Source organism: Aspergillus novofumigatus (genome assembly GCF_002847465.1).
Source record: "Aspergillus novofumigatus IBT 16806 chromosome Unknown P174scaffold_4, whole genome shotgun sequence".
NCBI lineage: Eukaryota > Fungi > Ascomycota > Eurotiomycetes > Eurotiales > Aspergillaceae > Aspergillus > Aspergillus novofumigatus.
Window position 1 is genome coordinate 2657982 of NW_020194277.1, and position 26872 is coordinate 2684853.

At 50.5% G+C, this 26872-nt stretch overlaps 13 protein-coding genes and 3 non-coding genes across 16 annotated transcripts; 9 read left to right on the forward strand and 7 right to left on the reverse strand.

Annotated features, from left to right (window-relative positions):
• Positions 1 to 211: 211 nt before the first annotated feature.
• On the reverse strand, positions 212 to 1076 carry P174DRAFT_451305 (MICOS complex subunit Mic12 family protein). The gene is made up of 2 exons (XM_024829001.1): positions 823 to 1076; positions 212 to 757 (listed from the first exon to the last, which is right to left on the reverse strand). Exons 1-2 carry the CDS (start codon positions 841 to 843, stop codon positions 413 to 415), a joined length of 366 nt encoding a protein of 121 aa, XP_024683021.1. The 5' UTR covers positions 844 to 1076; the 3' UTR covers positions 212 to 412.
• Positions 1038 to 2444, forward strand: P174DRAFT_441717 (mitochondrial 54S ribosomal protein bL17m). The gene is made up of 2 exons (XM_024827387.1): positions 1038 to 1633; positions 1789 to 2444. Exons 1-2 carry the CDS (start codon positions 1127 to 1129, stop codon positions 2155 to 2157), a joined length of 876 nt encoding a protein of 291 aa, XP_024683022.1. The 5' UTR covers positions 1038 to 1126; the 3' UTR covers positions 2158 to 2444.
• A 444-nt stretch (positions 2445 to 2888) lies between these two features.
• On the reverse strand, positions 2889 to 5259 carry P174DRAFT_371086 (putative R3H domain protein; the record flags this gene model as incomplete). The annotated part of the gene is made up of 3 exons (XM_024822362.1): positions 2889 to 4302; positions 4366 to 4506; positions 4568 to 5259. 3 exons carry the CDS (start codon positions 5257 to 5259, stop codon positions 2889 to 2891), a joined length of 2247 nt encoding a protein of 748 aa, XP_024683023.1.
• An 897-nt stretch (positions 5260 to 6156) lies between these two features.
• P174DRAFT_406991 (zinc finger CCHC-type containing 10) lies at positions 6157 to 7455 on the forward strand. Its single transcript, XM_024824123.1, has 3 exons — positions 6157 to 6393; positions 6445 to 6580; positions 6636 to 7455. Exons 1-3 carry the CDS (start codon positions 6309 to 6311, stop codon positions 7330 to 7332), a joined length of 918 nt encoding a protein of 305 aa, XP_024683024.1. The 5' UTR covers positions 6157 to 6308; the 3' UTR covers positions 7333 to 7455.
• Positions 7366 to 8385, reverse strand: P174DRAFT_441721 (CCDC12/cwf18 family protein). The gene has a single exon (XM_024827388.1). The coding sequence runs from the start codon at positions 8219 to 8221 to the stop codon at positions 7613 to 7615; it is 609 nt and encodes a 202-aa protein (XP_024683025.1). The 5' UTR covers positions 8222 to 8385; the 3' UTR covers positions 7366 to 7612.
• Positions 8386 to 8531: 146 nt separating this feature from the next.
• Positions 8532 to 11126, forward strand: P174DRAFT_451309 (pentatricopeptide repeat protein; the record flags this gene model as incomplete). Its single annotated transcript, XM_024829002.1, has 2 exons — positions 8532 to 9627; positions 9681 to 11126. Exons 1-2 carry the CDS (start codon positions 8635 to 8637, stop codon positions 11124 to 11126), a joined length of 2439 nt encoding a protein of 812 aa, XP_024683026.1. The 5' UTR covers positions 8532 to 8634.
• Positions 11127 to 11270: 144 nt separating this feature from the next.
• Positions 11271 to 12028, reverse strand: P174DRAFT_441723 (protein kish). The gene is made up of 4 exons (XM_024827389.1): positions 11892 to 12028; positions 11696 to 11805; positions 11537 to 11618; positions 11271 to 11466 (listed from the first exon to the last, which is right to left on the reverse strand). The coding sequence occupies exons 1-4, from the start codon at positions 11892 to 11894 to the stop codon at positions 11443 to 11445; spliced, it is 219 nt and encodes a 72-aa protein (XP_024683027.1). The 5' UTR covers positions 11895 to 12028; the 3' UTR covers positions 11271 to 11442.
• A 139-nt stretch (positions 12029 to 12167) lies between these two features.
• P174DRAFT_441724 (putative transcription initiation factor TFIID subunit 13) lies at positions 12168 to 13421 on the forward strand. Its single transcript, XM_024827390.1, has 2 exons — positions 12168 to 12491; positions 12578 to 13421. Exons 1-2 carry the CDS (start codon positions 12431 to 12433, stop codon positions 13027 to 13029), a joined length of 513 nt encoding a protein of 170 aa, XP_024683028.1. The 5' UTR covers positions 12168 to 12430; the 3' UTR covers positions 13030 to 13421.
• A 142-nt stretch (positions 13422 to 13563) lies between these two features.
• On the reverse strand, positions 13564 to 13644 carry P174DRAFT_t100. Its single transcript has one exon. It is a non-coding gene; the product is annotated as a tRNA-Ser (tRNA).
• Positions 13645 to 14186: 542 nt separating this feature from the next.
• On the forward strand, positions 14187 to 14267 carry P174DRAFT_t86. The gene has a single exon. It is a non-coding gene; the product is annotated as a tRNA-Ser (tRNA).
• Positions 14268 to 14675: 408 nt separating this feature from the next.
• Positions 14676 to 14756, forward strand: P174DRAFT_t87. The gene has a single exon. It is a non-coding gene; the product is annotated as a tRNA-Ser (tRNA).
• A 614-nt stretch (positions 14757 to 15370) lies between these two features.
• P174DRAFT_431356 (eukaryotic translation initiation factor 3 subunit F) lies at positions 15371 to 16535 on the reverse strand (the record flags this gene model as incomplete). Its single annotated transcript, XM_024825686.1, has 3 exons — positions 15371 to 15590; positions 15655 to 16367; positions 16431 to 16535. The coding sequence occupies 3 exons, from the start codon at positions 16533 to 16535 to the stop codon at positions 15371 to 15373; spliced, it is 1038 nt and encodes a 345-aa protein (XP_024683029.1).
• Positions 16536 to 16771: 236 nt separating this feature from the next.
• On the forward strand, positions 16772 to 19360 carry P174DRAFT_441727 (UTP25 family protein). Its single transcript, XM_024827391.1, has 6 exons — positions 16772 to 16956; positions 17021 to 17391; positions 17445 to 17644; positions 17714 to 18291; positions 18348 to 19065; positions 19095 to 19360. The coding sequence occupies exons 1-6, from the start codon at positions 16844 to 16846 to the stop codon at positions 19263 to 19265; spliced, it is 2151 nt and encodes a 716-aa protein (XP_024683030.1). The 5' UTR covers positions 16772 to 16843; the 3' UTR covers positions 19266 to 19360.
• Positions 19361 to 20029: 669 nt separating this feature from the next.
• Positions 20030 to 21461, forward strand: P174DRAFT_441729 (DMT family transporter). The gene is made up of 2 exons (XM_024827392.1): positions 20030 to 20156; positions 20217 to 21461. The coding sequence occupies exons 1-2, from the start codon at positions 20064 to 20066 to the stop codon at positions 21177 to 21179; spliced, it is 1056 nt and encodes a 351-aa protein (XP_024683031.1). The 5' UTR covers positions 20030 to 20063; the 3' UTR covers positions 21180 to 21461.
• A 666-nt stretch (positions 21462 to 22127) lies between these two features.
• Positions 22128 to 23416, forward strand: P174DRAFT_389706 (uncharacterized protein; the record flags this gene model as incomplete). Its single annotated transcript, XM_024823463.1, has 1 exon — positions 22128 to 23416. Exon 1 carries the CDS (start codon positions 22268 to 22270, stop codon positions 23414 to 23416), a length of 1149 nt encoding a protein of 382 aa, XP_024683032.1. The 5' UTR covers positions 22128 to 22267.
• An 817-nt stretch (positions 23417 to 24233) lies between these two features.
• P174DRAFT_460511 (choline-phosphate cytidylyltransferase) lies at positions 24234 to 25900 on the reverse strand (the record flags this gene model as incomplete). The annotated part of the gene is made up of 4 exons (XM_024829896.1): positions 24234 to 24365; positions 24423 to 24843; positions 24901 to 25251; positions 25350 to 25900. 4 exons carry the CDS (start codon positions 25898 to 25900, stop codon positions 24234 to 24236), a joined length of 1455 nt encoding a protein of 484 aa, XP_024683033.1.
• Between the last annotated feature and the right edge of the window lie 972 nt (positions 25901 to 26872).

A 26872-nucleotide genomic window follows, 5' to 3' on the forward strand; every position in this document is an offset into this window, starting at 1 on the left:
GATCAGCAGTCGGTCCAGCAACTGGAGGATGATGGCCTTTTCGAGAGTACAACATGGATCCATTCTCGCCAAGCTATCCTGAAAGAGTGCAGGTGGACGCTAGTCAGGTTGACACGCGCATTGACTATGGGGCCGCCGGTAGGGAAGGTGTAGCAGTCCCTTCGCTCGGCTCAGGACAGGAGTATCTCGTAAGGCGTTGGCGCAATGGTTCATACCTAGGTACCGGATATACGGATCAGGGAGCAAAATGCACAAGCTAACGCGTGAATCGATAAGCCAAGTACAACAGGGTAGGAAACCCAAGATCATAGAATGCAATTACGCTTCTTCAAGAAAATCCAAGGGTATCTGGTCCTAGCTGCGCGCCTCTAGAAAGCAGCACCGATAAAACATGTACAGAACAGCAAACTTTTTATTCCTTCTTCATAAGCCTCATCGCAGCCTTCCATCCTGCGATTGCAGTATCTCTGGCGTCCTCCCACCGACTCTCATATGCCTTTCTAGCCAGTGTCTCCACCTCCTCATTCCAGCGATGCTTAAGAAAGTCCTTCAAGGTAGGTTGTAGTCGCGACCTTTCTGGGTCAAGCTGTGGCTGGTCCTTCGGCGCTAGACGGCGGTCATATGCGCCAATTGGTGATGCAATCCAATTCAGCGATCTAAGTTGTTCACGAATAATATGACTCTGCTCGAGGCGATTGGCTCGATGAACTTGAATTGTTAGATATAAGACCGTGGAGGTCAACGCAAACCCGCTGAACTGCGCTCTCGTCAGTATCTGTAGACTACTGATCTTCTCTGTCGCGCCTGATGCGAAATACTTACAAACCCAGCAAAGAAGCCCATAATGTAGCTCTTGTCCTCTCAGTCAGATTACACAGAATCACCGATGTTGGACTTGAGATTAGGTGGGGGAGGATCACACCACCAGTGGCTCTCCAAAGAACAAGGGAGCCGTGATGTCGGCCGTAATCACAACAGCTGGACAGTCCGTTATGCCAGCTGGTGTGAGGTATAGATATCAAATTAGAAGCTATGTGTGAAGAATAAGAAGCAATGTCAAGCTAGAGACTACTTTATATGGGTCATAGACTGTCATGCATTTTCCTCTGCAATCGATGCGGACAAGATGGGGGACCGAATGCGCGACTCCGATTGGCCGCAGCGTTCCAGAATTGAATCTTTCCATCCGGCATCACAGACCAGCGTTGAGCGTCTCATAGAAAAGTACAACCACTGCGTCTTCATCTCTCTACGCCCCCATTGCTGTTCAGCCGGTTGCTGCCATTCGAAACTCAACCGAATATCGATCTTATCTCCTGCCCAACTCCTCTTGTGCTCGGATTCAGGGCAATTCAACGACAAAAAAAGAGACTACCGAAACCAGGACCATAAACGATTCCCCAACACAGCTGTCACCATGGCCGGTGGTGCTGCTAAGTACCGTCATCTCAGCCGCAAGTCGTCACATCGACAGGCCTTGCTCCGAAACTTAGTCACATCGCTTTTCAAGCACGAGTCTATCACAACAACCTGGCCCAAAGCGAAGGAGGCTCAACGGCTGGCCGAGAAGTTAATAACGCTGGGCAAGAAGAATACAGAGGCTAGTCGAAGAAGAGCATTGTCTGTTTTCTATGTATGTGCTCCTACTGACTCTTTCTGTCAATTCTGGTCAAAAAGTCCTCGGGGGAGACCGAAAACCTGATTGACCTTCGTTTTCCCTCGTCTGAGGGACCACAGAACGGTTTCTCTCGAAGACTTTGAGAAACTCCGTGGCTAACTTCATCGCAGACACCCCATGAAATTCTTCCAAAACTATTTGGGACCCTCCGTGAGCGCTACGCCGAACGTCCTGGTGGTTACACACGAGTTCTGCGGGTCGAGCCTAAGAAAGATGATCAAGCCCCTAGCGCCATTCTCGAGCTTGTTGACGGACCGAAGGATATGCGATTTGCCATGACAGCTCGGACCGTTGCGAGACAGCGAGCACAGGGCCTCGAGGCTCTCAACGAGCTGACAACCCTGAATGTTCACAAGGTGACAAGGTTCCGGAAAGGCGGTGTCGAGGACCTGGAACAGGCGATCAAGCGGTTAGAAATCGAACACAAGAAAGGTCCTACGACGCAAAAAGGCGAACAGGAGGTGGAGTCCAAGCAATAGACCCTGTCGCCGGACCAGTTCCAATGGCCAACAGGAGGAATTTCTCAGGTACAAGGGGCTTAGCTGGGTCATCGGTACTTCTCTCTCTATCGATCCTGGTGCGTTCGGAACTGCTCTCTGATGATTTTTGTATTTGTAGCTATAGTTTGTGTCCTTCATATGATGCCCTTTTTCTCTTGGCATCGATTGGAACAGAAGGCCTGTATATTTGGGTGTTGATTCCGCATTCTCACGAAAGTACTTAGGTCGGTATTGATCTCGTGTAATTTACTAGAAGAAGTCACTATATCGTCATTTCCTCTTTTCTATCCTGGTACAATGATTCCAAAGAGCGCTTGACTGATCAATTTCGGTTGAGAGAGGGATGGCTATTACCGCGCGGAGGCGTCGCTACAATCATAGTGAACCCGTTAATTCTACACCATTTTCCATTTGGTAGCGCCATGGTTTATGTCTCTGGGAAGGTTTTCATCTTCTTTTTGTCAACAATTGAAATGGGCGATACTATCAATAGCCGAAATATGGCTAACCAGCCCTTCTCAGCCAGTCCGTCCACGAGACAGGAGGTGTACTATTGGCGTACTCCTAGCGAGACTCCCATCTCCTCTCCTTTTATGTTGTTGATCTGAACGAGCAAACATTCTCTCGGCCAATTTCACACTACTATCTGCCAGAGACAACACAGGTTGAACGATGCACCAGCATGCAACCAAATCGTCGGGCGGCAGAATTTAGTTCACCTTGGGAAGACTTGTCCCTCCCGAAACGACAAGAGGTCCGTTCTTGGAGTTGGTCGGTATGTTGGAATTGTAGGAGTGCGATGGGGCAGGAGTGATTCGATGCTTCAACTCGAAATCAGAGGGGATCTCGGACGGTGGTGGTTTTGGAGGCAAATGAGAAGGCGTCCCCCATTTTGCGATGGAATCTCTGCTACCGGGAGGGCCACCGCGCGTTACGCCTTGCGCCATCGCACTTGCCTCTTGACCCTTGTTATTCGGGTCTTGATATCCATTCCACTGAGTCTGAATACCGGGCTGCATAGGAGGATACGAGTTCATATTGTGTTGGCTGGTCTTGCTCGGGTGACGAGCCAAAGAAGTCCCACCGGGCACAAATGAGCGTGTCTGCGGATTGAATGGGGATCTTGCAAAACTGCCTGGCAGAGGGTGCGCGTTGGGATGAGCTTGCATCGCTGTGTTTAGTGATTGTTGCCCTGGATATTGAGCAAAGGGATAAGAAGTCGGGTTAGGCGGCTGCGAGGGATAATTCGGCCAATGAGCGGTGGGATGGGTGCGATGTGTAGGCTGATAGCTCGCAGCATACGGGGACGAAGACCAAGTCGACGGCGACTGTGCATATTGTGGCATGGTGTAGTTGTTCAGCGCAGGCGATGACTTCGCCGACGATTGCTGGGTGACCATCACCGGTGATTGATTCATAGATGTGTATCCTGAGAAAGGAGATTGCTGGGGTACAGCGCCGCTCTGCCATGAACCAGTTGATGTCATCTGAGGAGAGACGGGTATCGAATATTGAGGTAAGGGATTCAGATTGACGTGGTTGGAGTACATGGCACTGTTTGGAGCACCCTGAGCATAACCCGGAGGAGACATTCCAGGCCCTACCATATATGGGGCTTGGTTAGAAAATGAGGAATCATTCAGTGCCATATTATAGGGAACCGTCCCATTGTTATATTGCATTCCCGGGTAGTAGGCGTTGAATTGAGAGCGGGCCTCAAAGCTGTCGTCATGTGGAGTCTTCTGTCGGTGTGTTTTCTTGCGTCCACTTGTTGAGCTCGAGCGTGACATACTCGTCCCCTGGTCACTGATATCCGAGGATTTCGTCTCAGGGAAATCGCGGAAAATCCGCTCTCTTGCTTCCTGGTACTTAGCTTCTCGCTCTTCTCGCGTTAAGGCCATCCTATCTTTGGCAGGTGTGGCCCCGGCTGAAGAACCACGTTCGCCGTCGTTGCCACTGTCGCCTACCTCCGATGCGGTCTTTGAAGGCACCGAAGAGCTTGCTGCAGTGCTTCCATCGGTGGAAGGCCGATCCCCGTCATTCCGGCGCATGATTTTCATGGCTGGGACTGCTGGTGGTGGGGTGCTACGAATGGCAGCATGTAAAACGGAGAGCGGAGTCGGCCTAAACAGTCAGAACGAAGTCTCAATTGGTAAAAGAAAATCAAGGAGACGCAGTATTGCATACAATCGGCAAAAGGGTGTCCTATGGAGACGGACAGACGTAACGTTGTTATCCACGAAATGGGTCAAATGATAATAATCACCCAACTTGTGCGCGAGTAGTCTTCCGAAGGCATTCGAAGGTGGGAGCTCCAGAGATTGCTCCCTATATTAGAACGTCAGATGCCGAAACGAACAGCACAACGATCAACAAGCCGTCCACTTACTTCGAATTTTGAATGAAATTGCGGACTTTCTCCTCCAGCTGAAGAATCAGTAGGCGGTCCTTTGGAGATTTCATCGCCTCAATCAGCTTTTCGTCCGGCTCGAGAGGGAAACCATTCAAACTGTGTTCAACTGAGAAGCCTTCTGCACTACTAGGCAGGACAAAATTATTAGCGACGGAGTCCGGGTGAATTATCCCATCCGGTCGCTGGCCACCATCAGGAAGCATAACTGGCCGGGGCTTTTGGCTACTCATGTCTCGCGGATGATCCCTGTATATGCGGACACCAGATTCGGATCCCGTAAGTGAGTTCGCTGCTCCTGATGCAGGCCCCGAAAGAGACTCTTCCTCATCAACAGCCTGTACGCTGGCACTATCGTCGGGTCGCAAAGAATCTTTTTCATCCATTGCAAAAGTGGTAACTGAGGCCATGCTTTTCGAATCGAAACTCGTCTGTTTCGTTGAGGACGTTGAGAGATGCGTACGATCATCGTCAAAGGACGCCTCCCGTTTGAGAGCTCCGTGTTCATCGACTTCTGAAGTAAAGCTGGGGCTCTGTCTGTCGCTAGTGTCTGTTATATGGACGTCTTGTACAGCTCGCGCTAGACTGTCTGGACATGAAAGCCTTTCCGCGTTCTGTGCATCATTTCGTTCGCCAGACCCGAGCTCTTCTGGTTTCGATGGCGGAGCCATTGCGGCTATCTATTATACTCATTAGAGAAACAGAGGCCATCAAATACGCCGTGACGCCTTCACCTGGATCAGGGCATACCTTGGCGAAAGACAGGCGATGCTCAGCCTCTGTAGAACTTTCCGAGGCCATGACCATGCTAAAATCCTCAAACTAGCCAGAAACCCCTTCTTTCGAGAGGTCTTCCTTCGGCGTGCGCTTCAAACAAGTACAGTTGTACTGATTCGGGAAAGACTCCGGGGAAAAGGCTGCGGACTGCTTCAATATGCTGCGAGTTCTGCTTGATTTTCAACAGGAAGAAACCGAATTTCGAATTGAGAAGAAGCCACTCAAAAATCCCACTTCACACAAGCCCAAAAAGAATGACGACATATCTCTGAAATGGGGAGTTCGCCATATGGAAAGCTGTTCAACGTCAGATATATTGCGTGCATAATGAGCTGTGCCCTGTAAACGATCGAGGTTTTGAAAGAAGGGAAAGCGAGGCCAAGAGGAACGGCCAGGACTATTGACTGTTCTTACACGATGGTCAAAACGACTGGTTCATGATTTTCTGGTATAATATTTCGGCAAAGGGAGATACAACTTCTCCCACCACGGGTATCTAAAAAACCCAGTCCAACCCAGAGCGGAGCGGGTCAAGAGAGGTCGGTTACCCTGCTAATAAAGATGAAGGGTCATGAAAGAGCCTGAGATAGTCGATGGAGTACTGGAAGGTGAATAGGTTGAATTCTTTTCGTCCTTTGGGCTGAGAAGGAACGAGGCAGGCGATGATCAGGTTGGGATTCGCTTGTCTCCTCTTTCAGTGGTGCGCTTAACCGCGCGCGTATGTAAGTCGCCCTGGCCCACTTGTCTGGCAGGTCCGCTTGAATAGCCGCGGAGAATCGCGATTGCGGTGTTCGAAAAACTGGGCTTCGTCAATTAAGTGATGAGAGACTGAATACCTTTTTTTAAGCACTTCTTGCGGCATCTCTAAGATTGTATCTTTCGCATTCATACAATTATTATTTTTTCGATTTTTTTTTCCGGCTCGGTATATCATTTGATTCAGATGAATCGATACCGGAACGCACCAGGCATCAGAGGCCCTACCAAGGCGACTGCCAGTACTCTGTGTCAGAAATGCTTGAAACGAGATAAGTACACAGATTTCGTGGCTATTCTACCTTTGACTGACTCTTTTATACGACACTACAGTTATGAATGCACGGTATCTGCACAGGAACGGCCATATACAACTCGACCTTCTCGCACACAACAACTGCAAAACCCCAATTTGCGACCGAAGCTGACGACTAATGTTCCAAACGAATTGTTAGGGTCGTAAGTTGGCGCATGAATTGTTGGGTGTGGAAAACTTAGCTGACGCCGGTGGTAGGAGAGGTGTCGCCGATGAGATATTAGCAAGACGAGGAGAGGAACGGGTTCGCAAGAGGGAGCTAGGGGATTCAGATCCATTTGATGACAGTCATCATGCACCGAAGAGGAGTAGATCAGAGTCATCCCACTCAATGTCGTCCGTCTCAACGATATCGACCAGTCGATCGCATTCAGTCTCGCCGCCACGGCATGAAGTTTATACTGAAAGTAGGGGGCGAGACCGAGCACAATCAATGTCGTCGCCTCAACCACATTCAAGAAAGAGACGATACAGTGACTCATTATCCGACCATAGTGACTCTTCTTACTCTTCCGGTGGGCGACAGCGCTCTCGATCGAGGGAATGGGAGACAGACAGAAACACAAGACGAAGACGTCGGGAATCTAGCCCTGAAGAGCGTGGTCGACCTAGGAACATCTCTGAAGACGGCAGCCGGAGGGGTAGGACACGAAGCCTAAGTATGGATCAGAGTCAAATTGCCAAAGAAAGGCGGTCGGCGACTCCAGATACAGTGAAGGGACGGCACCATCCAACAAGAGAGTCGAGGGGAAACATGAGCCGGTCTAGGCACCTGGACCGCCAGCGCAATCACGCCTTCAGCGGACCTATGTCCGGTTCAGCGCGAAAGGAAAGAAGCCTCAGTCCTTACAGTAAGCGTCTAGCGCTGACTCAGGCCATGAACATGGAACGCTGAGTCGGAATCAATTAAGTCGAGTAAAGCAGAGTTTGGAGATTTTCCTCTCGGCCGTTCGACCGAATTGGAAATATTGTTCTTTCTTGACCCCAGCCAGTAATGTACTATAGTAATACAGAAGAGCATAATTGCATTAACATCCATGCAATCAAAATGCAGATGACCGCTAACGCCTGTTTCTGACCGCCCCGAGTCCCAGCTCTGCAGCGCCAAAGTAAAGTGTTGTATGATAAAAAAGCATATAAGGCCATAGATCAACCTGCGCGAATTCTCATGGGTATCATGAATCCTCGTCCATCTCTTCTCTTTCTTCTTCCTCTTCCCTCTCGCGGACGTGAATTCCTTCCACGAGCATGTCTCCTTCAATGCCTACCTCCTCTCCCTGCTCATCTTCGTTGCGGGTCGTTCCCTGCGCCTTCGCTGCTCGTTGCGCATTCTCCATGCGCTGTCGAACAAGTCTCGCAATTGCATTTTCCGTCCTCACATTAAGAATTTTCATTTTTTCATCAAGGTCACGCTTTAGGTCCCAATTAGGCTTCTTTGGCTGCAACTTGAATAGGTCGATCGGTTGGTCCTTCTCCTCATCCTTCTTCGCCTGCTCCGCCGTAGCCTTCGCTATCTCAGCAGCTTGCGCTTCAAGTGTTTTCGCTCCTTCTGTTGGCGCTTGATCAAATCCCAGCTTGGGCCCTCGAGTTTCTGCATCGAAATTGCGTCCGGACAGGTATTTTCTTGTGACATCGGGAGCGGCATCCTCAGGCTCATGGTCTCCAGCACGCGCCTCTGTGAGTGTCTCCGGTTCCGGTTGCTTCCTCTTTAGAGCTGCAAGCTTCGCAAGACGGGCTTTGCGTTCTGTTGCCGCCGCATCAAGAGAGGTGTGATTCAGTGACATTGTGTTAGAGGGAAAGAAGTAGCAGAAAAGCAATGGAAAGTAGTATTCCAGGGTCCGAGAAATACCGCTGGCTGCGATTATAGAGGTAATAAGTTCGCTAATTTTGCCCCAATGCGACTTTGCGACAAAAGAAAAGGTCTCTGAGTTTTTGGTGCAAGTAGAGAGGTACCCGATCGCTTTCTGCGGTGTGATAACATCCGTACGATTTATCGGCAGTGGTGCGCCACAATTAATTTTCACTAGCCACATCCGTGTCGGATCAAAATTGGCGGGCATTTTCTGCGGGTTGATCCATCCATGCAATGATTTATGAAACTGTCACTCGCCGATTCTTCGCCGTCCTCATCGCCTCTTGGATTCGCTAGTATCCAGTTCGGAATAATTCATCAATGTACGCGGTCAAGAAGTACTGAATGTCATTTTGTCCGCAGCGTCTCCTTCGTTCCCGCTTCAGCGCTGGACTGCCATCCTGGGATCCGCACCACAGATGGTATCAACCAGGGACGGGCTTTCAAGGCGCGAGAGCGTTATATTCCAGTAATGATGCGTCGAATACGAGAGCTCAGCTCCCTCCCGCCGTTGATACCGCTATTATCCGTACAACGACCCCCTATACTATTCCCGAAGATCCTTGTCGGAAAAATGTACTTCGGAGATTATCCTCTACAACGTCCATCGTCGATAAGAGTTCCAGCCCCGATTCACCCTCCAGGATTGATTTAATTGAGTCGCAATCGTCCACAGTGCTTGAAGGCCCTTCTCCTGGTGCTGAACAGGAGCTAGTTGCTCCTAATCAAGGTGGAAGAGATGTGGGCCGACGACCGAGATTTCCAAGCTCCAAACGCCTGCTTTCGATCCCAGGGCGGAGTAGTATCTTCACCTCAGGTCCGGCGCCAGCCATAATCTACAAAACCAAGGTCATGGTTAGGGGTCAGCCCAGGGATAGACAGAGAGTTCTCCGTCCTAAAACTGTGGCTCTGGAGAAGCGCATCAGATCTCAGACCTTCTTTCACGAAGGGGCGAATATACGCACATGGAGAATTGCACAAAGCGATCTGTACAGGTCAAAATTCTACGAAAGAGAGATCCGAAATGAGTTCTTGAGAGACTTGAAGCTGAACCCCGTCGAGCTGGACCTCCTAGAGAAACTCAAAACGGATAGTCAGGGCAGTTTCCGTGAGGCTTGGGAGGCGTTAAGCAAGAGGGACAAAGCCCTTCATTGGCACAGTCTATCCTTATGGTTGTTGAAGGAGTCTCCAGAGCTTGCCTTAGAATTCTTGTCAGTGACCACTCATGGCAAGGAGAGGCCTGTCTTTGTGATGGTCGCAGATGCCTTCCTTTTCTTGGACTCCTTTTACTATGACAGGCTCAAGGACTGGAGAAAAGGGCCGCACACATATCAATCTGTCTTCAATGCTGCCTTGGGCCCCGCAATTGGCCAATTCTTTTTTTGCCGCAGAAAATCGTTCGACTTTATGTGAAGCGCGCTGATCGTGACGCAATCTACTATGCTTATAAACTTGTGTGTGAGCGCAAGATTCATACAAAAGCGGAGACCCATCTTTGTTTCATGTGGCGATTTATCGAGTTCAAGGACGTCAATAAGGCACTTGACGTTCTTGATAACGTGCGGCGAATGAAACAGGTTGAGTTTGGGATGGATTCTCAGAGCGTGATGCGCCACTGCTGCAAGCTTCTCACGCTTGATTCGGTTCAAGAAGGGCCGGAAGGGCGAAATTTCTACATTCTTCCCAAATTACTCAAAATGGGTGTTCGACCAGATCGGGATATGATGAACGTCGTTTTGTCCAATGCCTTCAAAACAGGTGACGAGCAGTTGGGGCTCGATATGCTGGAGTATATGAAAAATAATGGCCTTGAACCAGACTCTTACACCCATTTGATCCTCCTCAATGATGCTGTTGCGCGAGGGAATCGAGACCGCGTTAGCTCATTGATTCGGGAGATCGAATCTAACGAGGAGCTACTGAAGAATCCTTGGATCTCGAGTAAGATCTTTCATGCTCATTTCGTTTTCACTGCGAAGCATATAAATCCAGATGACGATCCTGATGCGGTGTTCTACTCCATGCTGGAGATGTATAACAAGCTACATTGTATTACTCCTTTGAAGGAGCTTTCTATCTTACCACCCGAATACACCCCTCCACCAGGAGGTGACAATACGCCACCGACCACGATCGCTTTATTTCTCATGATTGCAACATATCTACGCTGTCGAAGGCGTGTCTCTATTGCTCAGCGCCTTTATACGAACTTTCGCTCCCTGGTGCTGCAGGGACACCCCACGATTGCTCCTCTGGCAGCAACCGATCACGTCTATAACGAGTTCCTTGTGGCGTTTCGGGACAGTCCGCGGGGGTTGCGGCCAGCTATGCGAGTAGTTGAAGACATGCTGCAGACATCTGCCCTAACAAGCAATACCCGGGCGATGCATGAACAAGCAAGTGGTCATGCCTTGCCTTCTGTTCGAACCTGGACAATCTTGATGAGTTGCTTTATCTTCAACAAACAGCCGCACGCAGCAGAGAGAGTGAAGGAGATGATGGCTGAACATAATGTTGAATTCAATAAGGTCACCTGGAACATTATCATCAGTGGTTACGCCTGCAAACAAAGAGTTTTTGATCTTGCCCAGACTATCAAAGCTATGGAGGACGCGGGATACGTCATTGACTCCTACAATATGAAGGCTCTTCGTTACCTTCGAGACCCTGAACGACTTTGGGTGGCTCTGGAAGAGTTGGACAAGCTATCACAGCCTTCTCTCACCACATTGGCCGACTCTAAACTCGCACCTTCAAAGAGCGACAAAAAGACAAGGGACGAGCTTTTGGATCAAGGGCTCAAACGGTTGAGGGAGAAACTAAAGCCCAAATTATGAAGATACCCCTACATCTTTTGACGTCTTTCTTATTGTTTATGGTTATTGCATCAGAAGCGCGGGTTCTGGAAAACTGGATGACTTCCAAAGGCAGGGAGTCACAGCTAAAGCATGGGTGTTCCTATCGGTATATAGAGCGTTTCTACAAATTTCTTGTGAATTATAACCCGGATGTATGTACATTAGAAATAATCTTGACAAACTCCCTACGCATGATATTCCATATCCCGGTAAAAGGGGAAAAATGAATGAACGCCGACAAGTCAGGGAAGCCACGGAATTTGATATCATGAGACATAGAGTTGAGGTATATGTTTCAGCCACCAAAGAAGATTGAGACCTGAAGTTGATACCATGCGTTAGCTCTAATATGCGCTGGATATGATGATGCAGAATCGCGGTGTACTCACTGCCATCAGTACGCAGCAAATGCTAACGTACGGGCTTAGACGTTCTCCAATCCGAGCGCACTTCCAGAATATCCCGAAGAACCTGAATGGTGCAAAGGTCAGTCATACCCGATAACCTGTGGTAGGGACAAGTGAAACGACGAATTGCTGAGAACCTACCCACGCTGGTTGCGGTCCATGATTCCTGGCATGATGGAGTGCGCATAAGTGCTTGTGCAAATAATAAGCAGGAACACAAGGAGAAGTGACTGGAAGTTGAATAAGGCAGACTGCGACATCAGTTAGCTTTACTCTGGCCTGGTGCGCTATGGTGAGGCTCCTCAAGTAGAGAGCATTCACTCCATTTTAAGCTCACCATCTTGACTGTAGCAGAGAGTCACCACCCTTCTTCCTTACACACAACTCTGGCAAAAATCCTAGTTACTCGATTGATCAATCAATCAGTTCGTGCTTTTTGAGAACGGCTATCCCACTGTCTTGTGTCTGGTGTTCACACACACCAAGATGGCAGATCACAGTGATAACAGCTCTGACCGCCTTGGTAGTCCTGCCGGAATGAATACTGCTCACCGCTTTGGACACCGCCATGTCCGCAGAGGCAACACTATCAGTAATTCCGCAGCTCCTCATACTTCGTCGTCTCTTACAGCAGAAAGATCCTCACGACCGCAGCAACGCACTCCAAGGCCATCAGTCCCAGCACGATTCGGCAGTTCTGGCCATGTGCCGAGCAAACTCGCTCCTCCTTGGCCTTTTAACCCCCAGGAGACTGCCCTGATACGCTCCGGATATATTCCAGCCTTCAAACCAAAAGTCCCAGCTGCACAGGAAGCTTCTGCGTCGGAAAGAGATTCCAAGGAAAAGAAAAAGCAGAATCGAAACAATCCATCCAGCATGGCGGAACCTAGAGCACGTGCTGCAAGGCACAAGGGTCAGATGAATTTTGCATCGGAGCGTACGTGACTACTTAGTGCTTTTCGTTATGGAATTGATGTCACGTTGTGCAAAGGACGTCTGCAGCTAATAGATGCTGTTGTCTAGTGCGTCTTCTCCTTCTGGCATATGGAGATCCTAGCCCTCATCCATCCTTCCCATCTGAGCCGCTTCCCGAGACCGTCCGTGTTCTCGATGAAATCGTCACCGACTTTGTCCTTGAGATGTGCCACAATGCAGCCCAGTATGCTAGCTACTCCCGTCGCCAGAAGATCAAGGTCGACGACTTTCGTTTTGCGTTGAGGCGCGACCCGAATAAACTCGGTCGAGTCCAGGAACTCTTGCGGATGGAGCGCGAGCTGAAAGAGGCTCGTAAGGCATTTGATCAGAATGACGATCAGGTCGGAAATCTGAAGGATGCGGGCAAGAAGGGACTTGAGGAGCTGGGTGAGGGTGCAGATGGAGCAGCAGGAAAGAAGAGCAAGGGCAAGGGAAAGCGACCTTCCAGGAGAGATTCGGATGCTACAGAGGATACTGTTTTGAAGAAGAGGAAGCTCTGAGCAGGCAGGGCGGTTTGCTACGATCTTGTCCGGATCAAGATCTTGCCCGTCGACGGTCCTTCTACGTTGCCTAAGATGATGGAAAGCTCGGCTGGACTTCTCCAGGAAAGGGGTATTTCCTCCGCAAATCTCACGAACATCTGAGTATGATTGTCTCGAAGGATCATTGGAAGGAGCTGGGAGTTCCAAATGTACATGCTCTTGCTCCGAGCGGGTACCAGTGGTGAAACTTGGTCTATCAGTAGTCGCACCAGAGAGCTCCCGTCCTGTCTATCACCTCTTTTCTTGGCTTCTTTCTTACCATTATGACGGCTTGGAAGCAGCTCTGATACTGTCGCCGGCCGTATGTCGCTCGGGATGTATGTAGTGATCATCAAGAAAGGGCTTCTCAGACTCCTGTGCCTTTGTCTCAGTAGCGCCTGCGCATCACCGCTTATGGTAGCGAGCCTCAACACAAGTATGGAACTTTAATATCAGGAAAGAAGTCGCGTCAGTGCCTGGAAAAAAATATCGGAAAAAGAAAGAAGAATGAGACGACACCTCTGGGATTCGAACCCAGGCGGGCGAACCCACAGGCTTAGCAGGCCTGCGCCTTAACCACTCGGCCAAAGTGTCTAATAGTTAATTTGCCACCCAAAATAATGCTCTCTGAAGAAGCCGCCATTTGCCATGTCTCGAGAGATCAAAAACGGAAGATTTCTGTATCAGGTGCATACCCAAATCACTCCCTTGTTCTATGCAACAGTACGAATAAAACAGATAGCCCTCCACAGTATCCATACTTAGCAATCTAACTGTTGCCCGCAGCTTTTGTGCAGATTCCCCTGCCTTTACTTCCTTTTCTTCCTCTTTCCTCGGTTTGTAGCCTGTGGGGTAGGGGGCCATACTTGCAGTGCTATTGGAGTTTTCGGGGACACTTAATCATGGTACTACAGTGGTTAAAAGATCAGTCGAATAGCTATTCACACAATTCCTTGGATACTTTACATAAGTTTCCGGGGAGCTCCGGCCAGCAATGCAAAAGTGGCCAGCACGCCCAGCAGAGTAAGGAGTACTCCGTCCATGAGGCAGTTGTGGAAGTTCTATAGTGTTGGAATTGGCGAGAGCCCAGCCAGGCGCTCCATGTACCACTATGTACCGTAGTATTACCATCTTCGGACACTTTGGCCGAGTGGTTAAGGCGCAGGCCTGCTAAGCCTGTGGGTTCGCCCGCCTGGGTTCGAATCCCAGAGGTGTCGTCTCATTCTTTTTCCCCCGTTTTCCGTTGCTCCTAAATGGACCCGCAGTGGGCCCCTTGACGGTAGGTATTTTCTACGTCCAACGCCACAGAAGTGGCTGGCCAAGGAAATTGTTAATTTCTTTTCTCCTCCTGTCTATTTATTTCCTCCGACTTCTCTTCTCCTACTCCTATCTAATTTTCTCAAATAATAGACTAACCCTTGCTGGCTACAGTGGCTAGGCCTCCGATGATTCTTCAAGATTGTCAAGATTTGACGATTTGAGCAGCATTCTAAGAGCCCTACGCATCGCAACCAGATCCACACATTATATTCAGACTCTTCCCAACGCTTTATTTCCAGCGCTTGTAGAGACGCCATTGTCGGTCTGGTTGTAGATTTTAAGAAACTCACATTTTCCTACCTATTGACACTTTGGCCGAGTGGTTAAGGCGCAGGCCTGCTAAGCCTGTGGGTTCGCCCGCCTGGGTTCGAATCCCAGAGGTGTCGTAATCTTTTTGCTTCTTTTTACACCTTTTTTGTACCATCGCGAAGATTCGCTTTCTGAAACGCCGAGTACGTACCCTGTTGTAAAGTGCTGGACGAAGCGCCGTAGCAATCCAAGGTGTCTAGCACATATATCCATTTAGCCATGACTAACACGTCGCTGAGAAAGTGATCGTCTCAAAACATCTGGCTTACACAATCGCAACTATCAGATGACCAAGGTCCTCCCTGCTCCAGAAAATAAGGGCCGCGAAACTCGATCCCCGTACATTGGTGTATATCCATTTCCCCGATTTCCTCCCCATTCATCCCTCTGAGCAAAGCCAGAATGACTCCTGTACGCCGTGCTTTTCTTCGTTGAACCCCTTGGCCGCCTCGTCGTATGTCTGATCCTCGCCTTGACTTGCCAACAGCATGCGTAACAAAGATGGAGATATAGAGCCAGGCCACCGTACTGAAAAATTCTTCCAAAGCAGACCCAGGGCGAGATACAAGACAGACACACAACAATAAGAAGACTGAGGGGGAAAAAGATAATGATAGGAAGAAGTATCATAAGGACTGAACAGCTGTATGAGAGAAAACGCAGGTATCTTCACAATATGTTCTTATTCCCCTCACGCGCGGACTTCCTCAGTGGCCCGTTCTTGAGTACGCTGCTGTCCGCCACGGCCGCCCTTGCCGCCTCTCTGGCCACGCTGAGCGCCAGCCTCGGCGCTGGCACCCTCTCCGCCCAAAGTGAGCTGAGCAGTTGCTAGCCGGTTGGACAGTTCCATCTGTGTGCGAATGGTGTTGGCCAGGTAAGACACGACCAGAACGTCCTGGATGTGGTTGTTGCTGTAACATAGTTAGTGAAAGGTAAGAAAACAACACAAAAAGGGAGACCGCTAAGAAAACGTACAAGTCACGTTCAATGTCGGCGGGTTCAACCTTGGGGGCCAAGGCCAGGGCATTGAGGAGGAACTGGCCAAGTGCCGTCGAAGCGGGGGCTTCTTCATCAATAACGGACTCGACGTATCTGGAGACTCTGTCGATCATTCCAAGAACCTCCTCGATGGCACGCTCCAGAGCCTCGATATCAGTGAAGATGTTTGTAGCACGGCTTTCGTCGTCTTTGGCAGAAGCAATAGTCTCAAGACCACTCTTTTCGGCCTCGCCATAGCGAATCTCATAAGGGACAGGAATGAAAGCAGCGCTGTCTGCGGCTCTCTCAGCGGTCACACCGACGGGTGCAGAGATATAGGCGCGGGTCTCAATATCCTTCCCAGGCTCAGTAGACACTGTCAGATGGACGGCAGGATGAGGCCATGTGCCGTCGCCCTGGCCGCTGTAGAAGTTCTGGATCAAGGCGGAGAATGTGTTCAACTCGGACGACGTGGCGTACCAACCAACCAGCACTTCCTTGGGGTTGGCTTTGAGGTGCAGCGCAAGCATTTGCTTCTGGTATTCCATATCCACCTCGACCTGGTCGGTCGTCTCTGTGTGTCCAACAGCAAAGGTGCTACGGATTTCCACCTCGGATCCATCCTCTGATCTGGTTCCAAGCAGGGTACCGATGACACGTTCCTGATCGGCATTGCGACGGAGGGAATGGTCGAGAATCGAGAAAATTGCCTGTTACAAGGTGATGAGTAAATCCGATCACTCAACGTTTCTCCAGGCGTATCCAGGACATACCTGAGGCTGAATGACAACATTCAGAGGGGCGGTGGTTGGTGCAGACCCCACTGCCACTGGGCCCAGAGGGCGAGCAAGGTGAAGGAAAGAATTGGTTTCAGCCATGTTGGATATGTGAAAAATATGCCGAAGCCTGTTTCTCTCACAGTCTTGAATGCTTCCTCGCCGGTGGTGGGGATGGCTCTGTAATCTTTTTTCTTTCTAATTCTTCCGCCCGCTCAATCTCGGCGGAGTTCTTCGAGGCTCAAATTGTGTGTGCGCCCAAAGGGGAATTTCGCGCTAAGATAAGATAAGACCGAGCCCCGACGCAAAGAAAAAAATATGTGCTTCAACAAACAGCAGGACTTGATCAGGCCTGCCAAGAGCTGTAACTCAAGCGCAGACTATCGGAGAATTTTTCACTAACTCAGAAAATGCCCCCTGTACGCAATAGAGGTGGTAGATTCGGCAGAGGACGTGGCAAAGGGCCCAGGGGCCAGACCAACAGACGGAATGGCTTCACCACCTCGCGAGTCGAAGACGTAGAGTAAGTATAGACCTTTCTTATTTTGCGTGTCTCGCGCTCTGAATAACAAGAAATTATCTATTAGATCGGAGGATCGTTCCGATACCGAATCACATCTCAAACAGGAGCCTGCTCGAGATGAACTGGACCACGAAACCCAAATGGACGATGTCTCGTCCGATAGCGACGACGAAGACCTGCAGACAGCTCGTCCGTACAACGAATTGATTCAATTGCTGCAAGTAAATGCGGAGTCTAAAGGCCCCGCTAGGAAGAAGAGAAAGGTTGAACACAACGGAGAGAAGAGAGATGCCGTGCCCGCCGCGAACGGAGAAGAGGACGATGCGGCCCTACTAGGAGACGATGATTTGCAAGAGCAGGAGCCGTCAGACGAAGAAGAGGAAGGTCACCCAGAGGAAGCGGACGGCAAACTTGAGAGCGACGACGAAGAAGATGGTATTATCCGACCTAACCCGCCCCTGTGTATCTAAACTTCTAACGCTGTGCAGCAAACGACCCTTTTGAGACTCATTTTTCGGCAGTAGACGAGAGCAAGCTGGCCGTCAAGATTAAATCAGCAGAAGAAAAGAAATGGAAAAACACGAAGAAGGAAATCGCTGGCGGGCTGAAGTTGGTACGCGCTATTCCCGACGTTGGCGAGGGCGATGTATCCTTGCTACCAGCAATGAAGCACTTCTCAAGCGTCAAGGTAAGCCACAGGCCCAGTCTATAGAGCTAATATCGACCTTCGAGATCATCTCTTCTAAGTCACATATAGCTCAAGAAGAAACTTTATGGTCCTGCCACAGAGCGGATCCCAGCAATCAGCGGTGATGCTCAGCACCTCGCGCCTTACGTCTTCGGCTATCAAGATGTTCTATACGGAGCCCGAACAACATCGAATTCCAGCGCGATGCGGGATATTCTAGCCGTTCATGCGGTCAACCACGTCCTGAAGACACGGGACCGGGTGCTGAAGAACAACTCTCGCATTGCCAAAGAACAGGACGCAGACCTGGACCTTCGGGACCAGGGCTTTACCAGGCCGAAGGTGCTCTACCTTTTGCCGACGAGACAAGCTTGCGTTCGAGCGGTCGAGTCCATAACACGCTTTTTCCAGCCGGAGCAGCAAGAGAACAAGAAGCGGTTCTTGGACACATTTTCTGCGGCCGACGACAAATCTTGGGAAAACAAACCTGACGATTTCCGGGAGCTCTTCGGCGGCAACGACGATGACATGTTCCGGCTGGGTCTCAAGTTCACTCGGAAGACCATGAAGTACTTTTCGCAGTTCTACAATTCGGATATAATCTTGGCGAGTCCCCTGGGTCTACGCACAATCATGGACCAGGCGGAGTAAGTAGTTCTGAGTCTTGATTCTCCACGAGTTTACCTTGCTGACTGCCGTCCAGCGCAAAAAAGCGAGACCACGACTTCTTGTCGTCAGTCGAACTCGTGATTGTTGACCACGCCGATGCTCTGCTCATGCAGAACTGGGACCACGTGGACTACATTCTCGATCATCTCAATCAACAGCCCAAAGAGGCTCACGGGTGTGATTTCAGTCGTGTGCGAACATGGTACTTGGACAACCATGCCCGATTTGTCCGCCAGATGATTGTCTCTGCTTCATTTATCACGCCCGAGATCAACTCCTTATTCTCTACACATATGCAGAACTTCGCAGGAAAGATCAAGGTGACGCCGGTGTACGCGGGGGCTATCTCCGAGGTGCCCCTCCCAGTATCCGTCAAGCAGACCTTCTCGCGGTTCGACAGTCTCACGCCGACCAAAGACCCGGACGCGCGGTTCAAGCACTTCACCACCACTGTGCTCTCGTCCTTGGTGCGAAACATCACCTCCAGCCGGGACAGAAGCAGTGCGGGAGGCACATTGATTTTCATCCCGTCGTACTTGGACTTTGTGCGAGTGCGCAATTACTTTGCAACATCGTCGCAAACCAGCAACGTTTCGTTCGGGGCGATCTCGGAATATAGCGAGGTCCGGGAGATGACACGGGCACGCACACACTTCATGAACGGGCGGCATTCGGTGCTGCTGTACACAGAGCGTTTGCACCATTTCCGTCGGTATCAGATCCGAGGCGTGAAGCGGATTGTCATGTATGGTGTGCCGGAGAACCCGCTCTTCTGGGGGAGATTGTGGGGTTCTTGGGCTTGGATCCGGCGGGCGTCGTGGACGCGGCGGAGGGAGGCGTGCGGGCCTTGTTTTCCAAGTGGGATGCGCTGAAGGTGGAGCGCATCGTGGGGACGAAACGAGTGGGCAATATGTTACGGGAGAAGGGAGGAGATACCTTTACTTTTGTATAGGAGCCCATTTGGTGGGGTCATTCATCGTATATGTCTTTGGTTTGAGCGAGATAGTCAGACAGCCCTTATACTATGTGTCACCAAGCAACTACAAGGCCAATGATACTGTACAAGCAGGGTTAGCAGGCAGATTCCAGTAGTCCTTCCTACCCATTTGCCCTCGAAGAAAGTGCAGAGGATGCCAAGTCTTTGATTCCATAAACCCTGCCAGCCGATCATCCGTCCACAGCCCCCACAGACAACACTAGTACAGTGATACTTCTTGCTTAGTCCAATGAAAAGGGCTACTAAGAAGCAGATGAGAGATACTAGTCTCCTTTCTGGAGTAGCTGCAAAAAAAAAAAAAAAAAAAAAAAAAAAAGGAGCAAAAAAACATACCGATGTTTGGAGCAATTCTCGTCCTCTCAGCTGACTGAAGCAAATACATATAGTCGCTTGATCAGCTCTTCCAAGTCATGGCGTGAATGGGCTATTTCATGATATTTATGATTGACGAGATTTAATGCCTGTTTATGATATAAATATTCTATTTGTTCTTTGGCTTTGATTATCAATTTTCTTACAGGTTGAACGATGGCGTCCTCTCAACGCCAGTACAATACTCTCCAAAATTCCGAGAGTATCGCTGCGCCTCCGTTATCGGAGAACGGTTTGAATAGTTGGGAAGATGGCATCCGCAGACCATTACTGGGCTCTTCGTCGTCGACAGATCTAGAAGGCAACAGCAAGGAGGGTTCGCAGTCATGGCTACGAGCTGTATACGAGGAAGGAAAAGAGATATGGCTCCAGGGTAAGGGCATGATTCTGGTGACGTTGGCGCAGTTCTTTGGTGCTTCCATGAATGTCATGACCCAGATCCTTGAGCTTGACAGCGGGTTACATCCTTTCCAGGTTGGTTTTATTCCAGGAACGCCCGCGGGGCGCGATGCAACGTATCGCTGACCAGCGTAGATCCTCTTTGCCCGCATGTCGGTCACGGTCGTGGCAAGCTACCTCTACATGTGGTATACCAAGGTTCCACATCCTTTTGGGACTCGGCCTGTGCTGGGCCTGCTGATCTTCCGGGCCATGGGCGGTTTCTTCGGTGTCTACAGTATCTACTACGCGGTCCAGTATCTACCTCTTTCCGAGGCCACTGTCCTGACGTTTTTGGCACCCATCCTCTGCTGCTACGCTTGTTCACTCTTTATTCCCGACGAGACATTCACTCGCAGGCAGCAGCTGGCCGCTGTGGTCTCCCTGGTAGGCGTAGTGCTGATCGCGCGCCCCTTCTCGTCGTCAGCAACGCCTCCCGACCCGGAAAAGCTGGAAGGGCGCAAGCCCGGCACCACGGACGAAGTTCAGCATATCGTGGCAATTTTGGCCATGATGGTGGGAGTCCTCGGATCAACATGTGCGTACACATCGATCCGGATCATCGGCCAGCGGTGCCATCCCTTGGTCTCGGTCACGTATTTCTCACTGTTCACTACCGTTATGTCGCTCCTGGCTATGTTGCTGGTGCCTTCCGTGCCGTTCAAGTTGCCCGAAACCGGCTTGGAATGGACGTTGATTGTGGGACTTGGCGTTTGTGGATTCTTGCTGCAGTTTTTGCTGACCGCTGGATTGTCATACTCGCCGCCACCTCCGAGAAGATCTCTGAGGGTCTCCGGAGGAGATGGCAGCGAGTGTAAGCCGGCCAGGACCTCCTCGGGGTCACGTGCCACTTCCATGATCTACACGCAGATGTTATTTGCACTGTTTTATGACAAGGTGGTCTGGGGTAATACACTCTCTCCTTTAAGCTGGGCAGGCTCGGCGTTGATTGTGGGGAGTGCACTGTACGTGGCATTAGTGCGTGACGGCAAGAAGAATGCTGCTGCTGCAGTTGCAGTTGACGAGGCTGCAGAAGAAGGGAGGGAGCCGGTGGCTTGAAGTCACTGAAACTCTGACTGGGGGGAGGGGAAAGAGAGAGGGGGATAAGCATGTGAGGTCAATGCTTAAGTCTGGAAAGAATAGAGAGATATTTGTTCGACTTATTGGTCAATGCCGGTGCATGAGAAATCGAAGGAGGAAGGTAGGCCGACGATCTGGCAGCAAGGATGCAGCTGGAGGACTGGATTGCAGGTCAGAGATGGTGAAGATTATGGAAGCGGTAAAAGTGTCAATACGATCAACATACATAATAGAACCCCGTATATAGAAAGCAAACGCCAGTCATGAGTTGACAAGCAGTCCAAACAAAGCACCAGAGTAGATGGATATATACTCCGCTCATGACGATCATATATGGAGCGCTGAACTTACATGTTTCTACTCCGAACATTAATAATGCCTTCAATTGTACCTACTGTCTTAGTAGAATACTTCCCATACACATCTCGATAATATCCTCAAAGGTAAGAAACTCAGCATTCAGGTCCAAGAGAGTTGACACCTCAGGTTGCGATTAACTCCTCCTACGCAAGCGTACATATTGTTACACAGAAGCCCATTGGCCACCAAGCGAACAAGAGCCCCATCAGCAAAAACATCATTGGTCCATATCCAAAATCGCAAAACGTCATAGGGTAGGAGTCACCACCGAAAAGTCCCGATTCGGAAGGCGGAAACTTCCGGGGTCGGGAAGTGCAGGGCCTCAGCCAATCAGCGGCAAGGACATCCAAGCTTCTCCGGAGAAAACAGCCAAAGACCAATCAGATATTGAGGATCTGATGATTTTGATGCCTCATGAAGAAGATCGCTGCGTGTTTCACGGGGATAATCCCACGTCGGAGGGGTATACTCCGTATAGATACCTCTGGTATGCAATTCACATTCGGATTCATGCAAAAGACGGATATGGCTTGAGTATATATACAGATCGACCGTTCTGAATCAAATCCTCGCTCAATTGACTCCTCCAACTATATATCTCCATCCTACTTAGCTTCACGCCGTGGACGTCTCATCTTTCTCCGGTAGAAAGATACACCGTTTTCTGAATCCTATAGAAGACTATAGATCATAGATATAGAGAAGACATGCGACACTTCGACGCCTGGTTGCTTCGTGATCCCTACTCTATCTGGCACTACTACTCGACCGGACGACGATGGCAGGAGATAGTCCGTGATCTCATTCAGGAACGTAAGATCTGTGCTCCCCCGGTCGACTTGCCATCTTCGACACCATCCAGACCAGTGGACCCTTACGATCGTCCCGTCAACCCGCAGTCCGCCTCGCCGCTCTTCGGCAAACTGCCCGCAGAGATCCGCTTGATCATCTACCAGTACGTCTTTGGCGACGAGGCCGTCCACCTGGTCCAGCTGAAGGGCAAGATCCGCCATGTGCGCTGCAAGCACACCTCCTCCTCCCTCGACAGCCACCGACTCTGCTGCCCAATCACCCCGGCTCGCTGGCCAGCGGGAACAGCGACCCATGACGGCCACTCTCACAGCATGCTCTACCCGCACACCCACCCGGCCCTCCCCAACACGCTGAGCAACGGCTCGCTCGCCCTCCTGCGCACATGCCGCGCCGTCTACGCGGAGGCCGCCGACCTCCCCTACGCCACTCCGGTCTTCGACGTCGACGACCTGCATACCTTCGTGGCCTTCTCCCAGACCATCGACCCGCACCGCCAGCGCGCCATCCGCCGCCTCACCGTCCAGTGGACGCCCATCTGGCAACCCATGGCCGGCCAGGAGCACAAGGCCTCCATCTACGCGCACACCCACAACGACCAGCTCTGGGCCCTCTTCTGGGCCCGCGTCGCCGCCTGCCGCGGCCTCGAGGAGCTCCATCTCAGCATTGACCTCGGCCGCTTCACCAGGGCCACCAACACCACCGCCGGCTGGCTGCTCGGTGGACAACGCCTGCGGCTGGACGTGAGGGAGCCATGGGTCACGCCGCTGCTGTCTGTGCGCGGCCTGCGCGTGTTCGAGCTGGGCATCACCGCGCGGTGTGACGCTGACCCTGTCGCGCGCAGTCTCCTGGAGGAGAACCTGCGTCGGGACGCGGTGACGCTGAGAGACCATCTCCATGCCGTCATGTGCTCGGCACCTGGCGAAGCTGTCCTGGTTCCGGGGGTTGAGCTCTGGAAGCCTTGTTCCGTGGAGGACAGCGACGAGCAGGTGCAGCCTGACCGATGGCATCGAAGCAGGCCTCGTCTGGCTATTACTGCTGAGTAGATTGCGCTCTGTCACGAATCTTCCCAAGAATCTATAGAGGGTCTGGATACCCCGGATGGAGTTCAATCACCTGCCTGCCCTATACAGACTGTTTATGATGCCCTGATGATATATCTCCCCGGCCATTCTTTGATTATTTTGACTGTGGATTATGTGTTGGCCGTTTTAGCGATAGGAAAGTGCTATATTCTGTACCGGATAGATGCGTCGTATTGCACTTGGCACATCGCAAACAAGCAATCAGTTTTTACCTATCTACAAAATCTAGGTATTATAGATACTAGAAGGTGGAACCTATACAAAAAACGAAATGCACAAACGAATGAATCAATCCCCCAAATCCCCAAAATGTTCCAGCATACCCAACCTTAACCCAGTCAATTCCACGTGTATCGATTTATTCCATCCAAGAAAATGCGTCCAAGTCCATTTCAGAGCCAAAACCAGGCAATCAATCGTTGTCTGTCTCAAAACAAGGTATTATCGCGACGGATCCAATATCAATCAGAAAGGACAAGAGAGGAGATGATCGTTCGAGTATAGTGAGGGGTCTGATGTTTTTCTTTCATTTTTCTTCTGCCTTTTCTTCCAGTGACACAGTGACAGGCCTTTAGAAGTGGAGGTGTAAAAAGAAGGCAAGAAAACAATTTTGATCTTTTATTTCTTTTCTGACTGTTTTTTTGTCATTCGTTTTCGTCCCAGTCTATGAGCCCAATGTCAATATTACATTATACTCAGGTCAAGACACCGTGCCGTAGCCAGGGACACAAAAGACAGAATCATGTCCAAGGAAAAGAATTCTTTTGATCGCAACAGGTTACGACGATGCGTGCAAAGATCTCTCGGAATCAGTATGGCCGTTGGTCGTTTCTAACTCGGGCTCAGGATCGTCCTCGCTCGTGGGCGAGTGAGGCCGGCTCTCCATGAGCGATCGTCGGCTGCGCATCATCTGCAAATATGGTTAACACTCGATTCTATCATCGTGGCAGGAAAGGTAATCACAAACCCATGCTCGCACACCGCCGATCAAGCCCAAACTGTAGCCAGTCGCAAAATCTTCGTTTCTCCCGTTTGTTCCGACTGGACTGTCAGGCCGACCCAGTGCTTCTAGTCGTGACACATGTGATTTCTGGCCACCAGTAGGACTGGTCAGCCCACCGTTACCACCACGCACACTTCCCAGGTCCATGCTGTTCCGGGCGCTCGGGGCAGGACTGCCAGGCCGGCTGTTTGCCCATAATTGTCGCAATTCTCGGCCCAGTTCCTGGCCAGTGGCTGTCCAATTGTTGCGAATGTTGTCTCGAAGCTCCATGACATGTCGCTTGATTTCCAATTCATTCTTCTTGATCCACGACACGTTCAACTCCTGTCTCGAGGCACCTCGCTTGAATTGACGGGCAATGTACTGGTCGTAGTCGCGGACAATTCTGGATGAAACGAAATGGTCAGCAACCACGTCTGCCAAACGGGGAGGAAAGACAAACCTGGTGATAATGCCGGTTGTGCTGACACCCTCAGTTCTCTGCGTAACCAGGAACTTGCCCTGAGCCTTGATCGGTGCATAAATGTCGTCTCCTTCCGCAGCCCCATAAGGCAGGTCATCGTGAGCGACATAATCGATCTGATGCTCCTCAATGAACTCCGGAGTCACGATCCAGGGACAGTCAGGAATCACCTCGTCCACCCATTTGCAATGGCGGACGCTCTCTGCACGCTCCCGACCGCTGAGCACGGTAAGACCCTTGCGCTTGTGAGTCTCTTCGTCTCCGGTCACGCCGACAATGAGATACACGTCGGGGAAAGCCTTTTTTGCTTGTTCCAGCTGTCGCATGTGTCTGTCAAAAAACCACCAGTAATGAGCATCAAGTCCATTACTGCAGAAAGTAGCTGTTTTTTTTTTTTTCCTAAAAAAAAAAAAGAAATGTAGACATACCCCACGTGAAACAAATCGAAAACCCCATCCGCATAGACGCGAACCGGTCGCCCTGTCGGAGGTGGATTGGTGTGGTACCCAACGGGATGCTGCAGCCCAGCTCTCTCGGGCGGTTTCATCAGACGCTCTCTCGTTTCTGCATCGGCGCCGGCGGTCTTGATGTGCAACCCCGGTCGACCCGTCGCCCCATGCTCAATGTCACTACTAGCTACAGTGGTCTCAGATGGCTCGCCGGGATCTTCCTGATGGATGGCTGAGGAGTATTCGGTGGTTCCGTTGGGCGCGGCGGCCTGAGCCTCGCCAGAGGACGATTTCCGAGCCCGTTTCGAAGGCGGATTGGGACCCCCGGTCGAGGTCACATCAATTGAAGTATGTTTCCTGCTTTTGCTTGCTGTTGGGGTGATCGGATCGGCGGAGTCGTCTCCTTCCTCACCGGACGCATCGCGAGACGATGGTTGGAGGAGATCGGCTGTGGATGATTTGGCAATGTCGGCCGGTAAATGTTGAGAAGCACTGCGCTTGCGTTTGGCCGCAGTGGACGGAGACGACATGTTGGCTGACCGAGGAGCACTGCTCTACTTCTGTCGGGGTGTTGAAAGATATAGGGTATCTAGTCTGAGAAAAACCATGAGAGATTTCAAGCTTGGAGAACCAACGAACAGAAGGAGGTTGAAAAAAAAAATGGAGGAGAGGAAATGGGGACAGGGAAAGCGCTGAGAGCTAAGGTAGGCTTGTCAGTTAGTCTAATAATAATTAAAAGGAGAGAGGGAGAAGACCCTGAGACAGACACAAGGCGGAAGAACGAGCAGTACGGAGTAGACTAGACTAACCGGTTGATCAGGCTAGCGGGGGACAGTCCCGGAAGGAAGCTATCTAGCCCAGTACTAACGGGGCCGAGTCTCAGATCCTTCTTTTCGATCCTCGTTGGGTAGAATAGGTGATTCTGTAGAGAGTAAGAGGAACAACTGAGAGAGAATTGTCATATGCAATGGACAAGAACTTTTTTGCACCCTCGTGATAAACAGAGTTAACCTTACCTAAGGTATAGACCGCTCTATCAACATACGGAGTACAGCAATTACATCAGACTCCACTTACCTAAGCCAGTAAGGTACGGTAAGGTAAAGTCAGATACCTTGTTGATACTGGAAAGGTACTTCTGTTGGTATGAACTGGGTACCAGGCGCTATCGAAAGGATTTAGACAAGTGTTGTATGAAAATGTCAATGCAACCCATGGGGCATTCTCTTTTTAATGCAATTCATACAACCATTTCAATAGTGCACAGCTAAGGTATCTACCTAGGTGGATTCTGTCGCCATGAGGGAATGTAATTTTACAATTCATGAAACTGACAACTCGTAGTCTTCTCTGCCTCGAACTACTAGTAGATTCTATTTGGTTCTGCCAGTCTATCGGTGATCGCAAGCTCTTCGCATATTACTTCTAGTGGCCGCTCCTGTGTACGATATCGGAAGAGATCCAAAAAAGAAATATAGCCTACTGGAATGCGTCATATTTCC